The sequence below is a fragment of the Chiloscyllium punctatum genome, chromosome 28 (assembly GCF_047496795.1).
Source record: "Chiloscyllium punctatum isolate Juve2018m chromosome 28, sChiPun1.3, whole genome shotgun sequence".
Classification (NCBI taxonomy): domain Eukaryota; kingdom Metazoa; phylum Chordata; class Chondrichthyes; order Orectolobiformes; family Hemiscylliidae; genus Chiloscyllium; species Chiloscyllium punctatum.
In genome coordinates, this window is record NC_092766.1 from 12940964 (window position 1) to 12963512 (window position 22549).

Here is a 22549-nt window from a genome sequence, read left to right on the forward strand (position 1 = left end):
TACCAGAGGGATTAGCTGATGCCAAAACATCGAATGTACTCAAGGGGTGGCGAGATACAGTGCTTGGGCCAAATGGGATCAAGGGTTATGGGGAGAAAGTAGGATTAGGGTATTGGGTTAGACAAGATTAGAGTGGTGCTGGAAACGCACAGCAGGTCAGGCAGCGTCTGAGGAACAGGAAAATCAATGTTTTGGGCAGGACCCTTCATCACGAGTTAGACAGTCAGCTATGGCTGTGAGGAAAAGCCTCCTCCTGTTCCCAATTTCTATGTTTCTATGAATCGGAGATGACCTTATTGGAACATACAAGACTCTTTGGGGGGTGGGGGGGGTGGAATTGACCGGGTGAGATGTGGAGAGGTTGTTTCCCCTTGTGTGGGAGAGTTTAAGACCAGGGGACACCATTTCAGAATGAAGGCCGGCCTAGAGACGTGTTGAAATCTCTTCTCTCGGGGTCGGGGGGGGGGGGGAGTGAATCTGTTGAGTTCTTAATCGCAGAGGGTTTGTGAGGCAAGGTCTTTCAGTGCACACAAGGCTGGGATAAGTAGATTTATAATCTGGAAGAGAGTCGGGGATTGTGGGAAAGAGATAGGAAAGGAGTTGTGGATGATTAGGTCAGCCGTGGTCTCGTGAATGCTGGAGCAGACTCAATGGGCCAAATGGCCTCATTCCGCCTCAATATCTGATGATCCCATGCCCCTTTCTTCACCCCTACAAACTTTCTAGTGATTTGCATCCTCTCGCATCTGACAGAATATACCCGTCACCTTGCAAAATGAGAATATCACAAATATCAGACAACAGGAAGTGTTCACTCAAACACAGGAAGCAACTTTGAAGAGGTAATAAGTTTAATCTCAATCAAAATTACAGTGCGCAGGACAATTGATCCTACACTAAGAGGTCAGTAACACCGATGAACAGGTTATAGTGGATGTAAAAGACGGAGAGGACACTTGGATTAGTCAGCGAAAGATTCTCTCTGATGACTGGGTGGCAGCAGATCGCATGATCATCCTCGTGCAGCATCACATGCTGGCGGGAGGCGATGACTGCAGCGTGACTGGTTTACATAGGGATTCCCCATTCTCCATGGCCAGGCTGGGATTTCTCTTGCTAACAGGGAATTCTCAGTGTTCTCCCTGTTTACGGAGAGGGAGAGGCCGGGGCATTCTGCCCCTTTCCTCCTGCTAGCTTTTCCAGCTGCTCCTCCTGAAACCTGAACAGATGCCAACCTTCCGACTTGGTCAGATCCACGGCCCCCTTCGCCTGGTAGAAGTCAATGCTTGGAAAGTTGTTATTCAGGACGACAAAGTTCAACAGGGAGCATTTGTTCTGTAACGCGACCTGCGAGAATGCACACAATTCATACGGGTCAGTGTGGGACGTGTCCATTAGGTCAGTCAAGCCATCATGATCACAACAGTAAAGCTCCCTTTACATCAAACCACCAAACACTCCCAGGACAGGGACAGCACAGGGTTAGATACAGAGTGAAGCTCCCTCTTCATTGTCCCTACATCAAACACTGCCAGGACAGGGACAGCACGGGGTTAGATACAGAGTGATGCTCCCTCCCCACTGTCCCTATATCAAACACTCTCAGGTCAGGGACAGCACAGGGTTAGATACAGAGTGAAGCTCCCTCTACACTGTCCCCCCATCAAACACTCCCAGGACAGGGACAGCACAGGGTTAGATGCACAGTAAAGCACCCTCTACAATGTACCCCTTCAGGGATCTGTGGACAAGCACCCCCCACCCCCCACCCCTCCCCACCTCCAAAATCCCTCTGTCTCTGTGAATGTCCTCCCTTCCCTCCAAAAACTTGAAAGGGTTCAGAAAAGATTTACAAAGGTTTTGCCAGGTTTGGAAGGTTTGAGCTTCAGGGAGAGGCCGGATCGGCTGAGTATGTTTTCCCTGGAGTATCGGAGGCTGAGGGGTGACCTTATAGAGGTATATAAAATCATGAGGGGCATGGATAGGGTAAATAAATAAGGTCTTTCCCCTGGAGTGGGGGAGTCCGGAACTAAAGGAACGTAGGTTTAAGGTGACAGGGGAAAGACTTCAAAAAGGTCCTAAAGGAAAATGTTTTCACTCAGAGGGTGGTACGTGTATGGAATGAGCTGCCAAAGGAAGTGGTGGAGGCTGGTCCAACATTTAAATGGCATCTGGGTGGGTATAGGAAGGGTTTGGAGGGATATGGGCCAAATATTGGCAGGTGGGACTAGATTTATATGGAATATCTGGTCAGCATGAACGAGTTGGGCTGAAGGGTCTGTTTCCATGCTGGACAACTCTCTGAATACTCTTTTGTGCTGTTCCTGCTTCCAAAATGCTACCACCTCACAGTTCATCAGGGTCAAATGCTATCTCCACTGAGCTGGCCATCTGACCAATCTGTTGTTCGTCTCCTGTAACCTAATGCCTTCCTCACACCTCGACAATCTTTGTATTATTTACAAACTCACTTATCACTCCCTCTCCCACACTCTCGCCTCGATCCTTTACGTATAATGGACCCAGCACTGATCCATGTGGCACACCCGTGGGCACGGGAGGGGGTGGGTGGGTACAGTAATACAAACAGCCTTCTTCTCTTGTTAACGGGTTTTTGAGAAGGTTTGCAGCTCGGGTTGAGGTTCTGGATATAAGTTTGCTCGCTGAGCTGGAAGGTTCATTTTTAAATGTTTCGTCACCATACTTGGTGACATCATCAGTGAGTCTCTGGTGAAGCACTGGTGCAAGTGACCCACTTTCGAATTTGTTTGTTTAGGTTTCCTTGGGTTGGTGATGTCATTTCCCGTGGTGATGCCATTTCCAGTGGTGATGTCATTTCCTATTCCCCCACCCCCCAACCACACCATACTAGGTGACATCATCAATGAGCCTCTGGTGAAGCACTGGTGTTAGTGATCCACTTTCTATTTATGTGTCTAGATTTCCTTGGGTTATTGATGTCATTTCTGGTGGTGATGTCATTTCTTGTTTTTTTTTCCCTGACATCACCACAGGAAATGAAATCACCAATCCAAGGCAACCTAAACACATCAATAGAAAGTGGGTCACGACCACCAGTGCTTCACCAGAGGCTCACTGATGATGTCACCTAGTATGGTGTTGTAGGAGGGGTGGGGGAATAGGAAATGACATCACCACCGGTAATGACATCACCACCGGAAATGACATCACCAACCCAAGGAAACCTAAACAAACAAATTCAAAAGTGGGTCACACGCACCCGCGCTTCACCAGAGGCTCACTGATGATGTTACCTAGTATGGTGATGAAACGCCTGAAAACAAATCTTCCAGCTCTGTGCTCATCACGGAGCCAAATTTGGATCCGTCTTGCCAAGTTACCCTGGACCCCCATAAGCTTTGACCTTCTTTATCGGTCTCCCACATACAGCCTTACCAAAGGCTTTGATGTATTAAATACATCAACCCTCATCTACGCAGTTGGTCACCGCCTCGAGACATTCAACCAGATTTGTTCGGCACGACTTCCCTCAGACAAACCCTCATCTCTCCAAGTGGAGATTAATTCCCTCCTTTCGGATTTTCTCCAATAGTTTCCCTACCGCTGATGTGCGACTCACTGGCCCGATCCAAGAAGGAGGCAGATAATTCTCCAAACGGGGGCAGTTTCGGGAAAGCTGAGATGCAGCAAGACCTGGGTGTCACGCTGGAACAGTTGCTCAAGGTTGGCATGCAGGTGTAGCGGGCAGAGAGGACAGCTCATGGCATGCTGGCCTTCATAGCGAGAGGGTTTGCATATCGGAGTAGGGATGTCTTGCTGCAGTTATACAGGGCCTTGGGGAGGCCACACCTTGAGGACGGTGTGCAGTTTTGGTCTCCTAGTCTGAGGAAGGACATGCTTACTATTGAGGGAGAAAGTGAGGACCACAGATGCTGGAGATCACAGAATACTAGACTATTTACCCACTAAATATAGTGACATCCCATAAACACACCCGTGGGCAAAGGCAAATTCAGTGCAATAGATTATCTCCATAAGACTAGGAGCAGAAATTAGGCTGTCCAATCTACTCTGCCATTGATAGGTTTTTCAACCCCATTATCCCATTTCTCCCTGTACCCTTCGACAGTCTCCATTTTAAATATACTCCCACAGATTCACCACTCTCTGGCTAAAGATGTTCCTCCTTATCTCACAGGCAACTCGAGCAGCAGGGAGAGAACCCTCAGCTTTTAGCTGGAACGGGGGAGAGAGGGAAAACGGCTCCCAAAACCACCCTCAAGACCCCCAGCAGAAAGACGAAGACCGGCCCTGGGGGAGCTTGCCCCCACCCATTCAGGCTGCTTCTATTGTGCTGACTGTAGAACGAATTCCGAGCTGTGGATTGGCTCTGAGCAGACCGCTGGGCACCTCCGCCCCAGCTTTTCTTCCTTAAAAACAAAACTCGGACAAAACGCGCCTCTTAATGCCACAGTGTCGTCCCACAGAAGTGAGGCTCTGCTTTAGCACCTCAGCCATGTCCTTTGGCTCCAAACCCAGATTGCCCCCCCCACCCTCCCCCATTCCACTGTGGTCCCGACCCTCTCCCCCTGGTCATCCTCCTCCCCTTTCCCATTCTTGGGATCCTCCCTCGTCTTATCTGTCTCGGATTTTCTTATGCTCCACTCTTCATCCTCCGAATGTCTCCCTTTAGCTCTCTCTCTGCCCTTTTTCACACTCGTCTCAGGTCTCTTGTTGATTGCCTCCCTCTGTACCAGCTCAAAATCTCTCTCCCCCAGGAAAAGGTTTGCGTTTTACCTCAGCCACTTTGCGCAGTAAGGCACTCCCGATTCCTTTGCCTGAAACACAAGAAATCCGGTGAGATCCGCTCCGAGTTCCAGGGGGTTGGGCTGCTGGTGGAGATGACTCAGTCCCTCTCTCTGGGGAGCAGACTGTACATATATTGAGACCCTTGTCGCTCACAATTACTTGTGGGGGGGTGGGGAAGATTCAGGGACAAACAGTCTCGGGGCTTTGACGTTCGAATGAGATAAGCCACCGCGGGACTCACGCAGGAATGTGACAGAGGGAATTGTGACCCCCCCCCACCCCCCCCACCCCCCCCCGCAGCCTAGAGAATGAGGGGGGACAGGGACACAAAACCCCTGGGGACAAGGGTGTTGGTTTTGATGTATGTCTTGTATGAGAGAGTGAGAGAAGTGCGGGGGGAGGGGAAGGGAGGGGGAGAGAGAGAGGGGGGGGGAGGGAGAGAGAAAGAGAGAGAGAGACAGTGAGAGTGACTGAGAGAGAGAGACATGGAGAGAGAGGGGTGTAAGGGCCAGAGGAGGTGACAGAGATAGGGAGGGGGTGTAGGGGGTGACAGATATAGGGAGGGGGTGTAGGGGCTGGAGGAGTTGACAGAGATAGGGAGGGGGTGTAGGGGGTGACAGAGATAGGGAGGGGGTGTAGGGGGTGACAGATATAGGGAGGGGGTGTAGGGGCTGGAGGGGGTGACAGTGATAGGGAGGGGGTGTAGGGGCTGGAGGGGGGTGACAGTGATAGGGAAGGGGTGTAGGGCTGGAGGGGGTGACAGTGATAGGGAGGGGGTGTAGGGGGCTGGAGGGGGTGACAGAGATAGGGAGGGGGTGTAGGGGCTGGAGGGGGTGACAGTGATAGGGAGGAGGTGTAGGGGCTGGAGGGGGTGACAGAGATAGGGAGGGGGTGTAGGGGCTGGAGGAGGTGACAGAGATAGGGAGGGGGTGTAGGGGCTGGAGGAGGTGACAGAGATAGGGAGGGGGTGTAGGAGCTGGAGGAGGTGACAGAGATAGGAGGGGGGTGTAGGGGCCGGAGGGCGTGACAGAGATAGGGAGGGGGTGTAGGGCTGGAGGAGTTGACAGAAATAGGGAGGGGGTGTAGGGGCTGGAGGAGGTGACAGAGATAGGGAGGGGGTGTAGGGGCTGGAGGGGGTGACAGAGATAGGGAGGGGGTGTAGGAGCTGGAGGAGGTGACAGAGATAGGGAGGGGGTGTAGGGGCTGGAGGAGGTGACAGAGATAGGGAGGGGGTGTAGGGGCTGGAGGGGCTGACAGAGATAGGGAGGGGGTGTAGGGGCTGGAGGGGGTGACAGAGATAGGGAGGGGGTGTAGGAGCTGGAGGGGGTGACAGAGATAGGGAGGATGGTGTAGTGAGCTGGAGGGGGTGACAGAGATAGGGAGGGGGTGTAGGGGCTGGAGGGGGTGACAGAGATAGGGAGGGGGTGTAGGGGGCTGGAGGGGGTGACAGAGATAGGGAGGGGGTGTAGGAGCTGGAGGGGGTGACAGAGATAGGGAGGATGGTGTAGTGAGCTGGAGGGGGTGACAGAGATAGGGAGGGGGTGTAGGGGCTGGAGGGGGTGACAGAGATAGGGAGGGGGTGTAGGGGGCTGGAGGGGGTGACAGTGATAGGGAGGGGGTGTAGGGGCCGGAGGGGGTGACAGTGATAGGGAGGGGGTTTAGGGGGCTGGAGGGGGTGATGGTCGATAGGGAGGGGGTTTGGGGGCTGGAGGGGGTGACAGTGATAGGGAGGGGATTTAGGGGCTGGAGGGGGGTGACAGTGATAGGGAGGGGGTTTAGGGGCTGGAGGGGGTGACAGTGATAGGGAGGTGGTGTAGGTGCTGGAGGGGGTGACAGTGATAGGGAGGGGGTGTAGGGGCTGGAGGGGGTGATGGTGATAGATCCACAGCTGACACTGGGCGAGATCCACTGGGCAAGATGGCGTCCGCTCACCTCGAAGCTCTTCCATCACGTAGAGATCTTCTAAATACACCGCCCTGCCCTTCCAGCCCACGTAGCTGAAGAAATACAATGCATAGCCCACAACTGTGTGTCCTGGAAGCAGAGAAACCGGCGTCAGCTTGCAAAGGATCTGAGAATGGCGCCTGTGTGCTCTGAACAACTCAGGGATCCTCTCCATCGCTCCACCCCATGACGTTCTGTGGTATTCTGAGCGTTCCTGATTGGAATCCAGCCGGGCAAACTTTCCAACCCACCTTCCTGGATCTCCCTTCAAACTCGATCCTCCTGAGTCCCCTCGAAGCCTGTCCCACCATCGACGAGGGGAGTGATGGAATACTCCCCGCTCGCCCTGGATGGGGGCAGCCCCAACAGGAAGGTCCCCACCATCCATAATGCAATGGCTCAGTTGATTGACACCATACCCATAAACACGTGCTCCCTTCACACCGACGCTCAGGAGCAGCAGTGTGTACAAGACACGCTGCTGCAACACCCCAAGTCTCCTTCACCAGCACCTTCCAAACCTGTGACCTCCACCCTCTGTTCAGGGCTTGCAGAGTCCAGCCTTCATTGCCCGTCCCGAGTTGCCCCTAGAGAAGGTGGGAGTGTAGTTTTTGGACCCCTGTAATCCCCCCCCCTCTCCTTGTGAGACAGGAACAATGCTCTTCATGAGGGAGTTCCAGGATTTTGATCCTGGAGGAACGGCCAATGTATTTCCAAGTCGGGATGGTGAGGGGCTCGGAGGGGAACCTACAGGGGGTGGTGTTCACAGGGGCTGGCTCTCACCAATTCCTGGTCAAATCCCATTCCAGTTCTGTTCTACCACTCGGGTTCTCTCAATACCTGGCACTCATTCACTCCCTCTTCTTCCCCCTCTCTCTGACTGCCTTGAGATGCAGCCCTATTCTTATTAAATGTTGGGTTTCCGATGAGGGTTTGGGGTGGGGGGGGGGCGGCGGGGGGGGGAGGTGCAAGTGAGTGAGAGAGATAGATAGAGAGAGAGACAGAGACAGAGTGAGTGAGAGAGAAAGAGCGACAGAGTGAGACAGACAGAGACAGAGACAAAGAGAGAGACACAGAGTGAGAGACAGAGACAGAGAGAGACAAGAGACAGAAAGAAAGACAGAGAGACAGACAGAAAGAGAGACAGAGTGAGAGAGAGAGACAAGACAGAGAGAGAGAGAGAGAGAGACAGAGAGAGGGAGAGAGATTGTGAGATAGAGAGACACAGATAGAGATGACAGAGAGAGAGACAGTCAGAGAGACAGTGAGAGAGACAGACAGTCAGTCAGACAGACGGAGAGACAGTCAGAAAGAGAGAGACGAGAGACAAGAGACAGAGGGAAAGAGAGAGAGAGAGAAAGGGAGACAGAGAGAGATTCCACGTGCCCCCCCAACCCCCCCATCGACAACTCACAGCAGCCCAGCCAGAAATACACCTTGCCCTTCGGGAGATTCATAAACGATGCACCAGCCTTTTTCTCCCGACGTCACTGGAATTTCCACCCAATCCTGTCATAACCCTCGACATTCAGCCCTCTGTCGGATTCTGATCCATGATACCATCTGCTCCTGTTCTTGCAGATAGACGGCTGTGGTTGTTGGAGGTCAGTCATCTCAGCTCTAAGACATCCCTGCAGGTGTCCCTCAGGGGAGTGTCCCTAGACCCAACCAGCTTCAGCTGCTCCATCAATGACCTCCCCTTGATTAGAAGTGAGGATGTTCGCCAATGTTCAGCACCATTCACTGCTCTTCAGATATCGAAGCAATTCGTGTTCAAAGATAAGACAACTGAGGCAATATCCAGACTTGGGCTGACAAGTGGGAAGTAATATTCCACCACACAAATACCAGGCAAAGATGATCTCCAACAAGAGAGAATTTATCCACCTCACCATTGACAGTCAATGGCATTACCATCACTGAATCCCCCACTACCAACATCCTGGGATGTACCATTGAGAGAGAATCTAACCATCGTTCCCCCTTGACATTCAATGGTGTTACCATCACTGAATCCCCCACTACCAACATCCTGGGGGTTACCATTGAGACAGAATCTAACCATCACCCCCTTGACATTCAATGATGTTATCATCACTGAATGCTCCTCCCCCTATCAACATCCTGGGGGGTTACCATCTCCAATGAGAGGTAATTGAACCATCATCCACCCCCTACCACTATCAACACCCGAGGGGTTATCGTTGACCAGATAAGCAGATATATAGGAACACCACTTTTGGCAAGTTCTGTTCCAAGCCACTCACGATCCTGACTTGGAAATATATTGGCTGTTCCTTCCCAGGGTCAACAAGCTGTAACTCCTCTTTAATTTGTGACTCACTACCCAGCCCAGCAAGAAAACATACCTTGCCCTTTGGGAGAATCATATAAGATGCAATGTCTTTGTTTTCCCAACATCAAGTTCGAGCTCAGCAGAATTTCCAGCCAATCTGGTCATAAACCTCACCACAGCCTCCCTAATGGCACTGTGTGGGCCTTACCCTGTAGCTCATCACCACCTTCTCTTGGGGTCAATTAGGGATGGACCATAAATGCTGGGCCCAGTCAGCTACACCCATATGCCACCAGTCAATAAATAAAATGGCCAAGAGACTGGGGCCCACTGACTTTTACCTCGAAACGCTTGATCTGCTGGAACCTCAGCCACAAGACATTTGTAATAGGGACCTTCTGTGAATCCATCCCGTATCAGACCTGTGGGACATCAGAACAGAACATTCATGTTCTCAAACTGCCCTACCTTCCAGAAACTCTGTGTGTGTGTGTCTGTGTTCTATGTGAGTGAGAGAGTGTGTATAAATGAGTCTGTGTGTGGGACTGTGTGTTTTCAAAAGTGTGTGTGTCTGTGAGTGAGTGAGAGAGAGAATGTGTGTGTGTTGATTGTGTGTGTGTGTGTGTGTGTGTGTGTGTGTGTGTGAGAGAGAGAGGGAGAGAGTGTTCGTGTGAGTGTGTGTGTGTGAGAGAGAGTGTATGTGAGAGTGTGTGTATATGTATAAATGGGTTTGTGTGTGGGACAGTGTGTTTTCAAAAGTGTGTGTGTCTGTGAGTGAGAGAGAGAGAGAATGTGTGTGTGTGTGAGAGAGAGTGTATGTGAGAGTGTGTGTATATGTATAAATGGGTTTGTGTGTGAGACAGTGTGTTTTCAAAAGTGTGTGTGTGTGAGAGAGAGAGAGAGAGAATATGTGTGTGTTGATTGTGTGTGTGTGTGTGAGAGAGAGAGGGAGAGAGAGAGAGAGCGTGTGAATGTACAAAATGGGTTTGTGTGTTTGTGGGGGAGTGTTTATGTGAAAGTGTGTGTGTGTGTGTGTGTGTGTGTGTATAAATGAGTTTGTGTGTATAAATGGGTTTGTGTGTTTGTGGGGGAGTGTTTATGTGAAAGTGTGTGAGTGAGTGAGAGTGTGTGTGTGTAAATGAGTTTGTGTGTATGTGGGAGTGTTTGTGTGTGTGTGGGAGTGTGTGAGAGAATGTGTGAGTGCTAGTGACAGGGTGAGTACCTTCTGCAGTCTGAGCCACCTGATCTGCAAGCTTCTCATATTCTGCCAGCTCCTGGAACACAAAAGACCAGGAGAACAGCGATTACATCCACAGGTGTGCACTAAACCCCCAAGTAATACAGGTTCAAATCCCATCGCAGCCTCTGGGCAATACTTCAATTCAAGGATTAAGATCTGGAACTGGAAACTAATGGATTCAGTCATGGGGAAGGAAATCTGATCTAGACCTACATGTGACTCCAGATCTACACACACACACACCCATTCAGAGACAAACACATTCTCAGACACACACACTCTCTCACATACATACATGTACACAAATTCACTCACACCTCTCACGTGCACATGCTCACTCTCGCACACACACTCTCTCACACGCACACTCTCACTCTCTCTCTCTCTCTCACACGCACACTCTCTCTCACACGCTCACACTCTCTCATATGTGCACTCTCACACACACACACACTCGCACACTTTCTCTCACACACACACACACTTGCACACTTTCTCTCTCACACACACACACACACACACACACACACACTCTCACTCTCAGAGCTATGGGTGTACACAGAATGCACCTTGTCCTGATAACCAGCTTCCATCTCCAGCAGAGGTACACAAGGGCAAGCTGGCAAAACCTTCGTAATTCGGAACCAACAGAAATCTCCCTTTCATGAGCTTGCAATCCCTTTTCCCGCTGTCTAGTGTGGAGTGTTTACAGAGCCGTCCTCTCCCTTCCCCCTCTACCAACCCCCAGTCTGTCTGAGTTAAACTACCCATCGCTCAAAGACTTGTATGGCTCGGGCAAAGGGCATCTGGCAGAGAGACAGAGAGAGAAAGCGCTGCTTTCCCTTGACCGCAGGGTCTGCAGGACTTTGCGAAAGCTTTCTGAGATTCTCCTCTAGTTCTCTGGCGAGGGGAGAGGGGAGAGGGTTTGGCTGCTGCTGGTGGCAGACCTTGATCATTCGGACAATGTGCTCGCTGTCCTCAGGCCTGGCCTCCCGCACGGTGAACATCGTCGCTTTGCTGATCTCTCCCTGAGCAGTTCGACACTCTCTCTCTCTCTCTCTCTCTCTCCCACTCTCACTCCCACTAGAGCCACTCCCCTCTCTCTCTCTCTCTCTCTCTCTCTCTCTCTCTCTCTCACTCACACACAATTTGGAGATGCCGTTGTTGGACTGGGGTGTACAAAGTTTAAAATCACACAACACCAGGTTATAGTCCAACAGGTTTAATTGGAAGCAAACCAGCTTTCGGAGTGCCGCTCCTTCATCAGGTGATAGTGGAGTACACAATTATAAGGCACAGAATTTATAGCAAAAGTTTACAATGTGATGTAACTGAAATTATACATTGAAAAATACCTTCATTGTCTGTTGAATCTTTCATCTGTTAAAATGACCCTGATAGTTTCACTTCTTTCATGTGTAAATCACAAAACCTTTTTTTTAATAAGTTACATTCTCAGGTTAACTGAAACAATTGGTGCCAGCCTAAACACACACACACACATACACACAGACACACGTACACACAGACACACACACACTCTCCTACAGACACACACACTCCCACACTCACACATGCACCCTCTCACAGACCTAGACCACTTTACACTCACACACACTCACATATACACTCTCTCTCTCACACTCACAAACCCCCACCCCAGACAGACAAATACACCACACACACACACACTCTCCTATAGACACACACACTCCCACACACACATGCACCCTCTCACAGACTTAGACACTCTACAGTCACATACACACTCTCTCTCACACTCACAACCCCCCCCACCCCCAAATAGACAGACACACACAAACTCACATGCACACATATGCATATACGTTTGTGGGGTGAATTTATGCTTGCAAAGTTACAGTGTACTCTGCTCAAAAACTGCACGAATTCACGCAAGACTCTGTTATCTCACTTTTTAGATTAGAATCAGTCTAAAAATTATGGCACAGACAGAGAACACAGGGGGTTAACACCTTCAACATCTTATCTGGGCTGACACCAATTGTTACAGTTAACCTGAGAATGCAACTTATATAAAAAAGGTTTTGTGATTTACACATGAAAGAAGTGAATCTATCAGGGTCATTCTAACAGATGAAAGATTCAACAGACAATCAAGGTATTTTTCAATGTATAATTTCAGTTACATCACATTGTAAACTTTTGCTATAAATTCTGTGCCTTATAATTGTGTCCTCCACTATCACCTGATGAAGGAGCAGTGCTCTAAAAGCTGGTGTGCTCCAATTCTCTCTCTCTCTCTCTCCTGCTGAGACCAAGCTCACAGAGATGTACAGCACGGAAACAGACCCTTCAGCCCAACCCATCCATGCCGACCACATAGCCTAACCCAATCTAGTCCCATTTGCCAGCACTTGGCCCATATCCCTCTAAACCCTTCCTATTCATATATCCATCCAGATGCCTTTTAAATGCTGTCATTGTACCAGCCTCCACCACATCCTCTGGCAGATCATTCCATACCCGTACCACCCTCTGTGTGAAAAGATTGCCCCTTAGGTCCCTTTCCCCTCTCACCTTAAACCTATGCCCCTCTAGTTCTGGACTCCCCCACTCCAGGGAAAAGACCTTGTCCATTTACCCTATCCATGCCCCTCATGATTTTATAAACTTCTATAAGGTCACCCCTCAACCTCCTACGCTCCAGGGAAAACAGCCCCAGGCTATCCAGCCTCTCCTGATAACCTGTGTTCCTGGCACCATCCAGATAAATCTCTTCTGAACCCTCTCCAGATTAAAAATCTCCTTCCTATAACAGGGCGACCAGAACTGGACACGTTCTCCAGACGAGGCCTCACCAATGTCCTGTATAACCCCAACATGGCGTCCCCAACTCCTGTACTTAAAGGTCTGACCAATGAAGGCAAGCGTGCTAACTGCCTTCTACACTGCAATCCTACACTCCACGCCCATGTACACCCTCACCCACACATGACCTGCACCTCACCCACCCTCCCATTCACTTCCATCTTGACAAAGAGTCCCTGCCCGCTCAGTCCTTTCTCCCTTCACAGTTCCCACTCAGGGACAAAAGGTCAGAGCTGTGAGGGATTACATTTCTATAGTGCCGGGCACTCTGGGGAGTCACCCTTTAGAAGGGTCAGCATAGTAAGCTCCCATGCACAGAGCTATGACAATTCTCGGATTCTCTCTTCTGGGTCAGGATTCGAGGGGCGGGAACTTAGCCCAGGACATGCCGGAGAGGTCAGACCCTGTGACAGGGCTCCTTGCTTTGGAATGGCAGCTGGGCAGGGAGTCATTTTAATCCACACGCGAGAGTCCCATCCTGAAAGACAATACTCCCACAGGGCCCACTCTCTTGGCGCTGACCCTCCAACAGTGCCTGCCCCCTCAGCGCTCACCCTCCAACAGTGCCCACTCCCTCAGCACTGACCCTCCGACAGCGCCCACCTCCCTCAGCACTGACCCTCCGACAGCGCCCACTCCCTCAGCACTGACCCTCCAACAGTGCCCACTCTCTCAGCACTGACCGTCTGACAGTGCAGCAATTGAATGCTGGTGCAGACCCAATTGTGAAGAGCCACCAGAGGTAATTATAGACAGGCAATAAATACTGGCCCAGCCCACAATACCCAAATCTCCCGAATGGATATTTCAAAACATTAATGGAGGCATTGGAGGGAGGAAGTGATGAAATGAATGAATTTGACCCAGATTAAATAGTATGTGACTGGTACAGATTTAGAAATGTAGACATTGAAAATAGGAACAGACCATTCAGCCCATCGAATCTGTTCCACCATGCACGGTTGATCTTCTCTCTGTACGCCATGCTCCCAATTTCTCCTCATATCCCTTTCGCCTTAAGGAATCTATCAATTTCTTCCTGGAAATGTACTTCCCAAGCTCAGCTCAGACGGCTGTGTGTAGCAGAGAGTTCTCCACTCTCTGGCTGGAGACATTGCCACCCTCCCACATCTTAGTCCCCACCCTGTCACCTTCAGACTTTGTCTCCCCCCCCCCTTTCCCCCAGCTGCTAGACTCCCTCAAGCAGGGGAAAGCATCCTCGTTCTGACCAGCTCCGTTAGAATTTTATGCATTTCAGTCAGATCCTACCCCTCTCCCATTCTTCGAAACCCCTCTGAATTCGGTTGGGCCAATCTCTCCCTGTAAGACGAACCTCCCGTCCCATCGCTGTGTGGTCACATGTAGGCCCAGACCAGGCAAGGACAGTAGATTTCCTTCCCCCCTCTCAAAACCAGTTAGTGACCTCTGATGGGGCTCTTACCACAGTTGATGTTACAATTCCTGGTATTGTTGAGATTAATTCCCCGTTTAATCAATTTGGTTAGATCGAAACTCCTCACATTTACAACAGTAGTAGACTCACAAACTTTAAGTGGTCATTGAATAGGCAACAGGATCTGGACCAGATGGGCCAATGGGCTGAGAAGTGGCAGATGGTGTTTAATTCATATAAATGCGAGGTGCTGCATTTTGGGAAAGCAAATCTTAGCAGGACCTACACACTTAATGGTATGGTCCTGGGGAGTATTGCTGAACAAAGAGACCTTGGAGTGCAAGTTCATAGCTCCTTGAAAGTGGAGTCGCAGGTAGATAGGATAGTGAAGAAGGTGTTTGGTATGCTTTCCTTTATTGGTCAGAGTATTGAGTACAGGAGTTGGGAGGTCATGTTGTAGCTGTACAGGACATTGGTTAGGCCACTGTTGGAATATTGCGTACAATTCTGGTCTCCTTCCTATCGGAAAGATGTTGTGAAACTTGAAAGGGTTCAGAAAAGATTTACAAGGATGTTGCCAGGGTTGGAGGATTTGAGCTACAGGGAGGGGCTGAACAGGCTGGGGCTGTTTTCCCTGGAGCGTCGGAGGCTGAGGGGTGACCTTATAGAGGTGTACAAAATTATGAGAGGCATGGATAGGATAAATAGACAAAGTCTTTTCCCTGGGGTGGGGGAGTCCAGAACTAGAGGGGCATAGGTTTAGGGTGAGAGGGGAAAGATTTAAAAGGGACGCAAGGGGCAGCTTTTTCATGCAGAGGGTGGTACGTGTATGGAATGAGCTGCCAGAGGAAGTGGTGGAGGCTGGTACAATGACAACATTTAAGAGGCATCTGGATGGGTCTATGAATAGGAAGGGTTTGGAGGGATATGTGCCGGGTGCTGGCAGGTGGAACTAGATTGGGTTGGGATATCTGGTCGGCATGGACGGGTTGGACCGAAGGGTCTATTTCCATGCTGTATATCTCTATGGCTCTTATGACTCTATATAGAGGAGAATGGAGCAATATAGATTAGATGGGCTTCACATTGGTTTCACAGGTCGGTGCAACACGGAGGGCCGAAGGGCCTGTACTGGAATGTTCTATGTTCTATGCTGTGACAGAAATTGAACTCAAATGCTTCTGCAAAACTAGACCAGGCCTCTGGGACTCTAGTCCAGTAAAAGACTCTCCCCCTACCTTAAGCTCCCGGTGAATATTGTCGTAGCCGACCCAGTCACTCTTCATCCGTCAATCCTGCCATCCCAGGGACCAGTCCGGTAAACCTTCGCTGCACTCCCTCTGTCACCAAAACATCCTTTTCCTCAGGTACGGAGACCAAAACTGCACATGGTACTCCAGATGTGCTTGCACCAAGGCCCTGTCCAGCAAGACATCCCTGCTCCTGTACTTGAATCCTCTCACTACAAAGGCCAACGCGCCATGCTTAGCTCTGAGGCTTTATGATGCTCTGGTCGGCCCACATTTGGAGTGTGGTGCGCAGTTTTGGGCCCCATACCTCGGGAAGGATGGACTGGCCCCCCTGGAGAGGGTTCAGAGGAGGGTCACGACAACGGTCCCGGGAATGAACAGCTTAACACACCGGGAACGTTTGAGGAACTCTGGGTCTATACTCGATGGAGGTTCGAAGGATGAGGTGGGATCTAATTGAAGCTTACAGAATACTGGACAGAGTGGACGTTGGGAAGTTGTTTCCATTGGTTGGAGAGGCTAGGACCTGAGGGCACAGCCTTAGAGTAAAGGGAAGACCCTTTAGAACAGAGGGAAGGAGAAACGTCTTCAGCCAGAGGGTGGGGAATCTATGGAATTCACTACCACAGAAGGCTGAGGCCTGGTCATTGAGGATATTGAAGACGGAGATAGATAGGTTCTTGAGTATCAATGGGATCAAGGGCTATGGGGAGAGAGTGGGAGAATGGGGTTGAGAAACTTATCAGCTGTGATTGAATGGTGGAGTGGGCTCGATGGGCCGAATGGCCTAATTTCTGCCCCTACGTTTCGCGGCCTTGCGATTGCGATGTGTTGAATGCGGTCTCGCATGACACAGAAAGCTGAGGTGCTGGTCGACGGGACCTCCCTGGAACACGGCAGCAGAGAGGTGTTGGGAACACAGGAGGCCATCAGAGCCTCCCAGCCTGGAGCGGGCACTTTGGCCCTCCATGGCGGTCAGAGATGGAGCCCAAAGCGGGCAGAGCGATGAGGGAGGTCTCCTGATAACTGCAGTGGAGAGGGTGGGGATCCTGTGGTGTTCCAGCGAGCAGCCTCCAAGTGCAGGAGATCGATCCCCTCTAGGGAATGTGAGCCCAACATGGCTAAGCACTTAGGAATGTCTTATTTTCCTAATTTGTACCTAAGTGGTGTGTGCGTCTGTGCGTGTGCGTCTGTGTGTGTGTGAGTGTCTGTGTGTCTGTGTCTGTCTGTGTGTGTGTAACTGTGTGTGTCTGTCTGTGTCTGTGTGTGCGTGAGTGTCTGTCTGTGTGTGTGTCTGTCTGTGTGTCTGTGTCAACATTCAATACTTTTCACTGTACTTGTATGCTTGAGTACCTGCAACAATAAAACCTAATTCTTCTGGAGTACTGGTCCAGTTCTGGTCGCCCTGTTGCAGGGAGGATATTGTGAAGCTGGAGAGGGTTCAGAAGCTTGGGGAGAAAGTAAGGACTGCAGATACTGAGGGAGGGTCGGAGTCAATAAGCATGGCACTGGAAAAGCACAGCCTGTCAGGCAGCGTCCGAGGAGCAGGAGTATCGACGTTTCAAACATAAGCTCTTCATCATTTACCAGGATGTTACCAGGGACGGAAAGTTTGAGTTATCAAGAAAGGCTGGGGACTTTTTTTTTCCACTGGAGCGTAGGAGGTTGAGATGTGACCTGACTGAGGTTTATAAAATAATGAGGTGAATGCATAGAGTTAATGGCAGGTGTCTTTTCCCTAGGATGGGGGTATTCAAGACTAGGGGGCACATTCTTTAAAAGAGATTTAAAAAGGACATGAGGGGCAAATATTTGACACAGAGGGTGGTTTGTGGGTAATGTTTAAAAGACATTGGGATAAGTACATGAATAGGAAAGGGTTTGGAGGGATATGGGCCAGGAGCAGGCAGGTGGGACTAGTTACGTTTGGGATTAAGTTCGGCATGGACTGGTTGGATCCAAGGGTCTGTTTCCGAGCCGTGTGACTCTTCTCAGTGTTTTGTGCGGTTCCATTAGATCATCTCTCACTCCTCGAAATTCGAGAGAGTCAGGCTCCATTCACCCACACTCTCTCTCTCTCTCTCTCTCCATAGGATGGTCCCAAAGTCCTGGGAACAAGTCTCGTGAACCCTTGCTGCTCTCCCTTCCTGGCAATAATGTCTTTCCTGAGATAAGGAGACCAGAACTGCGTACACAGTTACTCCGGGTGTGATCGAACCAAGCTCCCAGACAACCAAAGCAAGACCTCACTACACCTGTACTCAGACCCCCTCGCAATAAAAGGCTAGCGTTCCATTAGTCTCCCTCATAACTTGCTGCGCTTCCAAATGGTCAAGAAAGCACAACCACGCCTCTAATTCCGAAGGAAACTCCCAACTCCACGAGGACTCTGAACCAATTTATACAGTTGCACCACAGACAGCTTCCTATCTGAATGCATCACAGCCAGACTTTAGGAAATTACAGGGAGTCTCGAACACAGCCCAGTCCATCACGCCAACCGACCTTCCATTCATTGACTCCGTCCTCTCTTCCCAGTGCCTGTGGAAAGAAACATCATCAAGGACCCCTCCCACCCTGATTATATTCTCTTCCGCCCTAGGAGCAGCACGGTGGCTCAGCGGTTAGCACCGCTGCCTCACAGCGCCAGGGATCCCAGGTTCGATTCCAGCCTCGGGCGACTAGAGTTTGCACGTTCTCCCGGTGTCTGGGTGGCTTTTCCAGTTTCCTCCCACGGTCCGAAGATGCACAGGTTAGGTGGATCGGCCATGCTGGAGTGTTCAGGGATGTACAGGTTAGGGGTAATGGGACGGGGTGGGATACTCTTCGGAAGGGCATCGTGGACTTGTTGGGCCTGTTTCCACATTGTATGAATGCTAATGAATTTCCATTGGCCAAAGGTTTGTATGCGCGTATGAACAGATTCAAGACCAGCTTCTTCCCTGCCGCTATTAGACTTTCGAAAGGACCACTCCAATGTTAATTCCGATCTCTCTCTCTCTCTCTCTGCAATCCTGTATTCTGCACTCTGTCTTGCTCACCCTGGTGCACTTTGTACGGTACGATCTGACTGTGGAGCAGGCAAAACACCACTTTTCACTGTATCGCGGTGGGTTTGAAAATCCCACATTCATCCCCTGACCCTTCAGATACTTGTTTCTGAATCAACCCACCAAGGGAGACCTCTGGGGGGGGTGGGGTAGGGAATAAGGCTTGAACCCGGGCCTCCCCAGGTTCAAGAACACTAACGCTTGCGCCGCAAGAGTTCTGATTTGCCACCTCCGAAGTCGGTGATCTATATGTGGGGCCCAAACATGGATCCTTTATCAGCCCTCCTTGTGGGAGCCCACACGAGTCACAGGCAGCAACGTGAGAATGACTCACACATTGCTATTCCCCGCTCTGTTAACCAATCGCTCATCCACGTCCGTCCAGGAGAAACTGAGGACTGCAGATGCTGGAGGTCAGAGTCAAAGAGTGTGGCGCTGGAAAAGCACAGCCTGTCAGGCAGCGTCCCGAGCCAGCAGGAGATTTGACACGTTTCTGGCAGGATGTGCTGGCAATGGAGATTCCTCAGGATCTAAGGAAGGACGTGCTGGCAATGAAGGATAATCCCGGGAATGAGGGACTTGTCATTTGAAGGAACGGTCGAGGGCCCTGCTACCGGACCAGGAACATTCGGTCAACCTAAAAAACCATAGAAAATGGGAACAGCAGGACGCCATTCGCCCCCTGAAGCTTGCCCTGCCATTTATCGAATCGTGGCTGATCTGACATTCCTCACGTCCACTCTCCTGCCCTTTCCCCTCGACTTATCGAGAATCTAGCTGCACTGCGCCCCCCCCCTCCCCCACCCCACCGGAGTTCTCAGCAACCAAGGAGTTCCAGACACTCATAATCCTTATCTCAGTCTCAAATTGGTGTCCCTTTATCTTGAGACGTTACCTCTGGCCTAGACCCTCCCACGAGGGGAATATGCAGCTCAGTGGTGCCCTCACAAAGATACTGTAGTAAGCCACTATGCAGTCGGACGGGCGGGCAGAGTAATACTCCATTGGACTGGTGTCATCTAACTGGGCTTTAAGGCAGCGATGGTACTTGAGGGTACGTGAGAGAGGGTAAGGTTCGAGGATGGAAGGGGTATGATTAGGGATGCAGTGGTGGGGGTTGTTTAGGATGTGAGGGGGGATGGAAGGATCTATTGAATTAAGGAATGACTAGGTAGACTGATTATAGGGGATAGAGCTGGTAGGATGTATTTGGATGATGTGTAAACGAAATGAGAAAATGTAAAAGAATGAGTAAAGGAGAAAGAGAAGGAAAGAAAAGGTAAATGGAAAGTAAGAAGAAGGATAAGGGGAGAAGAGAAAAGGTATAAGAAAAAGTAGAATTAAAAGAATAGGTAGAAGAGAAGGATGAGAAAATGAGGGAAAAGGAAAGTATAAAAGATAAAGATAGGAAGTTAAATAGGAAAGTATAGGAAGTAAAGAGTTAAAATAAGAGATTAATGAAAAGGTGGAAGAATTAGAAAGGTAAGATTGAAATGGGAAAAAGAAGAGTGAGGGAAAAGAATATAAAAATTGAGAAGTAACGAGAGGTGAAGTAGAAGTGAAAGAAAAGGGTAAAAGAATTAGAAGAGGTAAATGGAAAGGTAAATTAAAGGAAGAGTAAGAGAAAGATATGGAATATAATATATAAAGAGAAAAGAATTGGTAAAAAGAAAAGATATAAGAATAGAAGAAAAGGTAAAAGGAAAGAGAATAGGAAAAAGGAAGAATAGTGAAGGAAGAAAAGAATAGGCTAAAATAAAAGGTGGTGAAGGAAGAGAAGGAGAAGAGGAAGGAAAGAATAGAGAAAGATAAGAGAATGGAAAGAGAAAGAAGAGAAAAGAATAGGTAAAGGAAAGAGAAAGAAGAGAAAGAATAGGTAAAGGAAAGAGAAAGAAGAGAAAAGAATAGGTAAAGGAAAGAGAAAGAAGAGAAAAGAATAGGTAAACGGAAAGAGAAAGAAGAGAAAAGAATAGGTAAAAGGAAAGAGAAAGAAGAGAACAGAATAGGTAAAAGGAAAGAGAAAGCAGAGAAAAGAATAGGTAAAAGGAAAGAGAAAGAAGAGAAAAGAATAGGTAAAAGGAAAGAGAAAGACGAGAAAAGAATAGGTAAAAGGAAAGAGAAAGAAGAGAAAAGAATAGGTAAAAGGCAAGAGAAAGAAGAGAAAGAATAGGTAAAAGGAAAGAGAAAGAAGAGAAAGAATAGGTAAAAGGAAAGAGAAAGAAGAGAAAGAATAGGTAAAAGGAAAGCGATAGAAGAGAAAAGAATAGGTAAAAGGAAAGAGATAGAAGAGAAAAGAATAGGTAACAGGAAGAGAAAGAAGAGAAAGAATAGGTAAAAGGAAAGAGAAAGAAGAGAAAAGAATAGATCAAAGGACAGGAGAAAGAAGAGAAAAGAATAGATCAAAAGGAAAGAGAAAGAAGAGAATAGGTAAAAGGAAAGAGAAAGAAGAGAAAAGAATAGGTAAAGGAAAGAGAAAGAAGAGAAAAGAATAGGTAAAAGGAAAGAGAAAGAAGAGAAAAGAATAGGTAAAGGAAGAGAAAGAAGAGAAAAGAAAGGTAAAAGGAAAGAGAGAGCAGAAAGAAGAGAAAAGGATAAGTGAAAGGAAAGAGAAAGAAAGGAATAAGTAAAAGGAGAGAGAAAGAAAAGAATAGGTAAAAGGAAAGAGAGAGAAAAGAAAAGGTAAAGGAAGAGAGAGAAAAGAAAAGGTAAAAGGAAAGAGAAGAGAAAAGGTAAAAGGAAGAGAAGAGAAAAGAAAAGGGTAAAGGAAAGAGAAGAGAAAAGAAAAGGTAAAAGGAAAGAGAAGAGAAAAGAAAGGTAAAAGGAAAGAGAAAGAGAAAAGAAAAGAGAACAAGAAAAGGACAGAGAAAAAGAAAAGGAAAGAGAAAAGGTAAAAGGAAGAATAGGTGAAAGGAAAGAGAAATAACGGAATAGGTGAAAGGAAAGAGAGAGAAAGAAAGGAATAGGTAAAAGGAAAGAGAACGAAAGGAATAGGTAAAAGGAAAGAGAAAGAAAGGAATAGGTAAAAGGAAAGAGCAAGAAAGGAATAGGTAAAAGGAAGGAGAGAGAAAAGAAAGGAATAGGTAAAAGGAAGATAAAGAAAGGAATAGGTAAAAGGAAAGAAAAGGTAAAAGGAAAGAAAAGGTAAAAGGAAAGAGAAAAGGTAAAAGGAAAGAGAAAAGGTAAAAGGAAAGAGAAAAGAGAAAAGAGAAAGGAAAGAGAAAAGGTAAAGGAAAGAGAAAGAAAAGATAGGTAAAAGGAAAGAGAAAGAAAAGAAAGGTAAAAGGAAAGAGAAAGAAAAGAAAAGGTAAAAGGAAAGAGAAAGAAAAGAAAAGGTAAAAAGGACAGAGAAAGAAAGAAAGGTAAAGGAAAGAGAAAGAAAAGAAAAGGTAAAGGAAGAGAAAAAGATAAAGAAAGAGCAAAAAGGAAAGAGAAAGAGAAAAAGGAAAGAGAAAAGAGAAAAGGAAGAGAGAACAAGAGAAAGGTAAAAGGAAAGAGAAAGGCTAAAAGGAAAGATAAAAGGAAGGAAAAGGAAAAGGAAAGAGAAAAGAGAAAAGGAAAGAAAGAGAACAAGGAAGAGAAAGGAAAAGAGAAAGAGAAAGAAAGAGTAAAAGGAAAGAGAAAAGGTAACAGGAAAGAGAAAGAAAGAAGAAAAGGTAAAAGGAAAGAGAAGACAAAGGTACAAGGAAAGAGAAAAGGTAAATGGAAAGGAAAGGTAAAGGAAAGAGAAAGAGAAAA

At 48.5% G+C, this 22549-nt stretch overlaps 2 protein-coding genes across 3 annotated transcripts in view; one reads left to right on the top strand and one right to left on the bottom strand.

Moving 5' to 3' along the window:
• Positions 1 to 829: 829 nt before the first annotated feature.
• Positions 830 to 11372, bottom strand: LOC140454007 (thialysine N-epsilon-acetyltransferase-like). Of its 2 annotated transcripts, none has more exons than XM_072548929.1 (6): positions 11219 to 11372; positions 10254 to 10305; positions 9373 to 9453; positions 6724 to 6825; positions 4780 to 4820; positions 830 to 1347 (listed from the first exon to the last, which is right to left on the bottom strand). In XM_072548929.1, the coding sequence occupies exons 1-6, from the start codon at positions 11276 to 11278 to the stop codon at positions 1147 to 1149; spliced, it is 537 nt and encodes a 178-aa protein (XP_072405030.1). In that variant the 5' UTR covers positions 11279 to 11372; the 3' UTR covers positions 830 to 1146. The 2 variants fall into 2 exon arrangements, with proteins under 2 accessions (XP_072405030.1, XP_072405031.1); XM_072548930.1 differs by lacking the exon at positions 11219 to 11372 and adding an exon at positions 10841 to 11004.
• Positions 11373 to 16611: 5239 nt separating this feature from the next.
• mrpl24 (mitochondrial ribosomal protein L24) overlaps positions 16612 to 22549 on the top strand; it is a 9269-nt gene continuing 3331 nt past the window's right edge. Inside the window, exon 1 of the mRNA XM_072548753.1 lies at positions 16612 to 16738. Within this exon, the coding sequence (XP_072404854.1) occupies positions 16612 to 16738 (127 nt within the window). The remainder of the gene's footprint in view (positions 16739 to 22549) is intronic.

Excerpts from the sequence above, each read along its gene's own strand:
- LOC140454007 (XM_072548929.1), bottom strand. The coding sequence starts at position 11,278 with ATGTTCACCGTGCGGGAGGCCAGGCCTGAGGACAGCGAGCACATTGTC. Across the intron at positions 9,454-10,253 it reads GGTGGCTCAGACTGCAGAAG|GTCTGATACGGGATGGATTC; the intron begins GTACTCACCCTG and ends GATGTCCCACAG. Across the intron at positions 1,348-4,779 it reads TACTGCGCAAAGTGGCTGAG|GTCGCGTTACAGAACAAATG; the intron begins GTAAAACGCAAA and ends GCATTCTCGCAG.